The sequence below is a fragment of the Phalangium opilio genome, unplaced genomic scaffold (genome assembly GCF_054372755.1).
Source record: "Phalangium opilio isolate 3A_F unplaced genomic scaffold, DU_Popi_V2 ptg000003l_1, whole genome shotgun sequence".
NCBI lineage: Eukaryota > Metazoa > Arthropoda > Arachnida > Opiliones > Phalangiidae > Phalangium > Phalangium opilio.
In genome coordinates, this window is record NW_028324145.1 from 11,492,801 (window position 1) to 11,499,295 (window position 6,495).

At 40.3% G+C, this 6,495-nt stretch overlaps 1 protein-coding gene across 1 annotated transcript; it reads left to right on the plus strand.

The window, feature by feature from the left end:
* Nucleotides 1-498: 498 nt before the first annotated feature.
* Nucleotides 499-4,231, plus strand: LOC149717858 (calcium-activated chloride channel regulator 1-like). Its single transcript, XM_089836437.1, has 13 exons — nucleotides 499-669; nucleotides 735-1,032; nucleotides 1,100-1,206; nucleotides 1,275-1,451; nucleotides 1,521-1,657; nucleotides 1,743-1,857; nucleotides 1,921-2,151; nucleotides 2,215-2,508; nucleotides 2,571-2,804; nucleotides 2,872-3,148; nucleotides 3,211-3,399; nucleotides 3,463-3,777; nucleotides 3,846-4,231. Exons 1-13 carry the CDS (start codon nucleotides 499-501, stop codon nucleotides 4,229-4,231), a joined length of 2,931 nt encoding a protein of 976 aa, XP_089692563.1.
* Nucleotides 4,232-6,495: the final 2,264 nt, after the last annotated feature.

The window sequence follows — 6,495 nt, forward strand, 5'->3', positions numbered from 1 at the left end:
TTTAGATATGATGATGAATAATTAGGTGCTAATGTTGATAAAGTATCAGTTGATCTGTCAAGTATTCAAATTTCGCCGCTTCTGTTAATCAAATGTTACCCAACCAATTTAATATAATTTCCATGTAAGCGTTGGCGTATCAGTATAGCCTTGTCATTCAACTTGTTTATTAGTAACGCTTTATGAAGGGTGTTAAATTTAATTTATGATTTCATTGATTTTGTCATTCTAAAGATAAGATTACGAAACGTATTTATACCATCTGTCAAAATGAGGGTATCAGATTGATATATCAATCAAGTTTTATTAGCTAGCGACAAATAAGATAACGTTTCTGAGCAAATACCTTTAAAAAAAATTACCAAACCGCTTCCATTTCGTTCCTAAATTGCTCCCAGGTAAGTAATTGAAATACCAGCCCGTTGCACCCAAACTTTCAAGGACAATTTTTAACAATTAAATTTTTTTACTTATACAGATCGATAAATTCCAATTAAAATGGAATTTAATAACTGGAAAAATGGGGCGTATCTAACGCTGGTCATTTTAATTTTAATAAATTTGGCCACTTCTTTCGATATAACATTAACCAAGGGTGGTTACCAGGGGATTGTCGTGGCCATACATAAAGATGTACCGGAGGATAAAGCCATCATAGATAACATCAAGGTTATTTTATTAATTTATAATAAATAAATTCATAAATGATTTTCTAATTAATTTAAATTGAATAGCAAATGTTCGTGGATGGATCTTCGTATTTATTCAACGCGACTAATAGACGTTTATACTACAAAGACGTGACCATCGTTATCCCCGAAACGTGGACGGGAAAATATAACGACACAGAAGTTTACAGCGATTATTTTTCTACTTCTCACGTACGAATAGACTTGCCAAATCCCGAATTCGGTGATGCCCCTTACACCTTACAACCGGGGGAATGCGGGGAACAGGGAGAATACATACATTTCACTCCTAAATTCATTAAAAATGAAAATGGTTGGTCCTTGGAGATGTACGGAGAAAGTGGTACGAATTTAGATTTTAGACCAATTTGTCCCGCGACTATTCATTTCATGGGTACATTTTTACTTAGGGAAACAACTGGTCCACGAATGGGCCCATTTTCGATACGGAGTTTTTGACGAATATGGTACGGCTGGAGATAGAAGGTTTCCGTTGTTTTACTTGGACGGTGGAAAGGTATTTATTCCTTCGAACAAACGTTTTAACATTTCTCGGATGTAATTCGTTCATTTTATCGAACGTAGGTTATGCCAAGTACTTGCGTCAAGGACGTTAGAGGCTGGATCGAACGAGAGGACGGGGAACCCTGCATTCTGTATGAAAATAATTTCGTCGGTGACGATTGCCTTTTCATCCCCAACATGCAAGAAGACGGACAAAGCCTCAAAGCCTCTATCATGTACATGCCATTCTTGCCAACGGTACCGTACACTATACTTAATTTATTTAACTATCTCAATCTCGAACTAACCAAAGGTTCCGCGGATTAGATGTTTCAGTTTTGCGATGCTAACACGCAAGATTTGTCGAAGCAACATAACTGGCGAGCTCCCACGAAACAGAACGCGTTCTGTCAGTATAAAAGTACTTGGGAAGTAATTTCGAAGCACGTTGATTTGCGATCGAGGTATGCTAGGACAAGTATCCTAGAAAATTTCATTAAATGGGAAACTTTGCGATTTGATTTAATGAAAGTTTAAACGTTACTCTAGCCAAGTACCTTTACCAGCTAGCACCGAGATAAAACCGAATTTCAACATCTTGAAATTCGCTGGGAACCAAGATAGAAAAGTGGTTTTAGTCATGGACGTTTCGGTCAGCATGCAGGTTGGTTGGTATAATTTCCGAAAAGTGTCTGATAATTTGTTGATAATGAATTGGATATTTTAGAATCATAATCGTATAACGAGGTTAAAAGAGGCCGGCAATCGATTTGTCTTGGATACGCTACCCTTTAACGTTTCTTTAGCCATGGTTGTGTTTTCTTCTAGCGCAAACACCATATCGCCATTGACAAGATTAACAAACACCACCGTTCGACAAAAATTAGCGACTCAAGTACCAGCCTCGGCTCCTGGATCAGCTACTTCCATTGGTTCGGGATTAAGAGAAGCGTTGAAAGTATGTTGCCAAAAACTCTCCCTTTTTCGCTTAATTTTGCGATAATCTAAACTTATTATACAGATATTGCGAGCATCCGAAAAACCCCAGGGTTCCTTGATTATATTAATTACTGACGGAGATGAAAATACGCGTCCGTTCATCTACGAGTTGGAGAGTGACTTGGTAAAAGCTGGTATTATTGTCAACACGGTAGCTATGGGTGGTGCAGCCGAGAAACTTTTGGAGAACTTGGCGACAAAAACGGGTGGTCGTAGTTTTTACTTCCCTGATAACAGCCCAGACGCTTCCCGCTTGGACTCGGCTTTTGTTTCGTCCGTTTCCACCCAAGTGGACATCGATCTTCGACCAGTAACTGTACGTATCATCACGCGTAAATCGGGAAATACTTTATTTTTAATTTTACGAAATGTTTTCAGCTCGTGGGGCAAACCATTATTGTCAACAAAACTATGATTCGACCCGTCCCGATTGACAAAGAATTGGGCAAGAATACCGAGTTTACTTTCCGGGGTTCGGAAACCGATTTGAGGAGGGTGAAATTTACTCTGCACGCCCCCGACAATGTGACAAAATACGACGAAGGTTCGGACAAATTTATTGACTCCATTAAGTTGACGGGAATGAAGAAATTTTTTTTCGAAACTGCGCAAGTAAATGAAAGCAATGTTTAAAGTCCGTAATATTTAGTTCAATTGTCACTTTACATTTTTTTATAAGACTGGAGTATGGCTAGTGGTGATGAACGTCACTAATGACGTGAATCTAAAACCCGTTATTTCATTCAATATGGCTTCCGAAGTCGTCGATCCAAAGGTACAACCCGTCCGGGTCAAATCGTGGTTCGACAAGACCGAAGTGACCTTCCCGGCTTCGGTTAAAGTCTTAGCCCGTGTTACCAAAGGCTATAATGTCGTTCTTAACGCCACCGTTAAATCCACTGTCGTTAGGCCTGGTTCCAAAGATGTTGAACTCACTTTAAGGGACAATGGCGCTGGTACGTTTTAATAATAATAAGTTCCGATAAGATATGATAAAGTCATATCGTTAAATACGCAGGTGCCGACGCCATCAAAGACGACGGTATTTATTCGGGCTACTTCAGAGCTTTCACTGGTGATGGAAGATACGCGGCCGTAGCTACTGTCGTCAACGATGGACAAGCTAAGGTGAAACTACCAGGATCTTTCTATAACAGATTGGCATCTGGAGCCCCTAACGTACCCAAGGACGCCAAGAAAGATAGAAGTAACCGAATCTCTTTTTTTACATAATTACACCGATGTCACGAGTTCAATGAACTCATTTCAGACAAACCCGCCCTCCCGGAATTTGACACCTCGGAGTTTCAAAAGGTTTCGGGTTCAATTCCCGACGTTCAGTTCGAAACGGAACCAGCCGAAAGTTTCTCTAGAAACGTCGACTTGGGTAACTTCCAACTGAAGAATTGGATCAGTGGCGACGTAGGTGTTAAACCCGACCGTGTGACCGATCTCAGGATAGAGTACGTCGGGAAACCGTTAAATCCCCAAGATTGGACCCAACAATTAAACGGATCCGTACCCGATGTTGTCGTCCAATTAAAATGGACCCTTGGGGCGAACGGCTTGCAGGACGAGGAGAGTGGTACGTAAGATCAGCTGAACCGGTTTTCAACTGGAGATCGTATACTTAATGAGCTGATTTTGAAATAGCTCAAGAGATAGAAATTCGTGGTTCCTTAACTGGAGATGAAATGATTAAAAAATTCGAAAATGGAGTGTTGATTTACAAGATGGTAGATAATTCTTCAGCGCCAGGGGAAGAGCAAAGCGCCGAATTCATTTTGCCCGAAGAAATGGACTTGACGCGTGTCAACAAGAACGCCACTGACATTTACTTGGCCTTGGTTAGCGTCAACCAAAATAAAATAAGGTCCGATATGTCCAACATCGTTACCGCCCATTTGGGTTACTCACCTCCCATCGAAACCAAGGAAATTACCAAGTCCAAGACGGGACTTATTGTCGGTGTAGTCATTGGCGTACTAATCGCTATTGGACTTATAGTTGGCGTATTAGCGTATAATCACAAAAAATAAGAACTAATAATAATAATTTTATTAATTTATCTACAAGGCTTTTATCCTCATTTTCAATTAAGGGTTAAAGGTCATCTTGAAGTGAGTGGTTCTCTGTTGTTGAATGATGACCCATAGAATGAACCTGCTACATCGTGGATTTCTGATTACAACCAATAGAGTGCTGTCAGTTGTGACGTCAGATCCAAGGTTAAACGTCACGAGTCTGCCTTTAGCAATGGGCGGCCATGACAGTTACCGTTTTTTCTTTATGGGGAAACAGCATGGGTGACGTCACACCCCGCGCTTCTGACAGCAGAGTGCTGTCAGTTGTGACGTCAGATCCAAGGTTAAACGTCACGAGTCTGCCTTTAGCAATGGGCGGCCATGACAGTTACCGTTTTTTTCTTTATGGGAAAACAGCATGGGTGACGTCACACCGGCGCTTCTGACAGCACTCTATACTCTAGGCCTAATTTAAAATTAATTCGGTTCCCGATTTTAAGTTAAGTTTGATAAAGAGGATTTAAAATCGAGAAATATTGAGTTAAACCTCTTATAAAAGGATACTTAGAGAGTAGGACTATAATTTCCCCGTGATTCAAGAACTCCGAGAGTTAATCCAACATCTTTTAGGAGCCTTATAATCCTGTTTCCCCCAATCCGCTTTTAAACCCACCCGACTCCTATATGGGATTGAAATTGAGCGTTAAGCCATTTTTACGGCAGCAACGGGGGCGGGTCCCATGCACTCGGATCACACCCCCTAACAGAAAAGGAATCTCTAATTCCTTCGGGGGAAAACCCTTAAAACCTCGACTAACGGTTTCTATTCAGATTGGCGCGAAACAGCGAGAGAACTAACACCACGTCAACCTTTCACGCGAAACTTTCATACTAGGCCTCTATCTTTGAGGTAGGTGTCCCCTCGGAGGACAACAGAGAGCAAAGCAACAGTGCCAAACATAGGGACAGTCCTTATTCACTAAGAAAGAGAGGGGACACCTTTAAATTAACGAGGTTTCCCTTAATGGTGTAAGGGATTTTTGGTATAAATTCCGTCGTAAGGCAACCAGAACTTCGATGGTATAGGTAGGTAAGGGTTGGACAATCGGAAAACCGCGACATCCCATTTAAGCGTCAATGTTTTAATTCAATTAACTGACCAAAAGCGGCCGGGGGGGGAGGGGATTTTATATTCATTCCACGTTCCTAACCGGAATTCAGATCGAAGGCTAAACTCGTTGGGTTTAATTCAGCGCCCACTGACTCTTATTTAATTAATTCTCCTTCATTCCGCGTTTTAAAGTGGACGAAAGGGTGAACTTGAGTGGTGAAAACAGTTGAAAGTTTTAACCACTTAGTGTTTGGATTATTGAAGCTAATGAAGATACGTTAAAGGGAAGCGACAGTACTGAAAATTCTCCTTTGCAGGAGTTAAATCAAATTAACTGTACTATGAACTCCTACGTATAGTTTTAAGGGTTGTAAAGTAGGCTGGCTAGCCCCCTTTCCCATCTTTGTTCCGTAAAAGGACTCAAAAGTTTCGAGTCTGAATGAGCTGTAGAGAGACCCACATAAAGTCCTTCCAACATTGTGACGAGGCGTCTATGTACTGTTCCCCTTATTGCATCATTAGTTGTCACTTGGTAGTTGCGAGTACCACTCGACAAGCTCAAAAGTTTCCCAGATAGTTACAAAATTAGTAAGCCAATTTTTAAATTCTTTCGAATTTAAAAGTCAAGAGTGTTTGAAAGGTAGGTCAATTTAAAGTTTTTATTTGAAGGTTAAAAAGCTCTTCAAATTTAGGCCTAATCTTTCACGGGACAACTCCCGCCCATAGACATATTATACTATATACACTCTTTATATGTCTTTGTCTATGCTCCCGCCATTTCCGAAATGCTCGTGCCAAAATTAGATTTTTTGATCTGTTAATCTGGCAACACTGCTATAGTTTCGCTTTCGCGCGCGACACGCGTTTATTCCAACGGCTAACTCATCATGTACTGTCATCATCCCTGCTAATCAACGTTTTACGATATTAATTAGGTAAATAATTATTTATAATCTATTTTAACTTAATTACGATTGAGGGGATGAAAAAATAATTATCCATTATTATTTTAAATTACAAAAAACAACATTTTTAAAGTTTTGTCTCTAAGTCTTGGTCGAATGTTAATGAGCGCGATTTTGGCTCTGAGCGTTCCATTGATTTTGCTAGGATATATTATTTGGGGGGAGTGATGCTTGCATTGTTAGTATGTCAATGTTGAAACACC

Excerpts from the sequence above, each read along its gene's own strand:
- LOC149717858 (XM_089836437.1), top strand. The coding sequence starts at position 499 with ATGGAATTTAATAACTGGAAAAATGGGGCGTATCTAACGCTGGTCATT. Across the intron at positions 1,033-1,099 it reads GGAGATGTACGGAGAAAGTG|GGAAACAACTGGTCCACGAA; the intron begins GTACGAATTTAG and ends ATTTTTACTTAG. Across the intron at positions 2,805-2,871 it reads TTTTTTTCGAAACTGCGCAA|ACTGGAGTATGGCTAGTGGT; the intron begins GTAAATGAAAGC and ends TTTTTTTATAAG.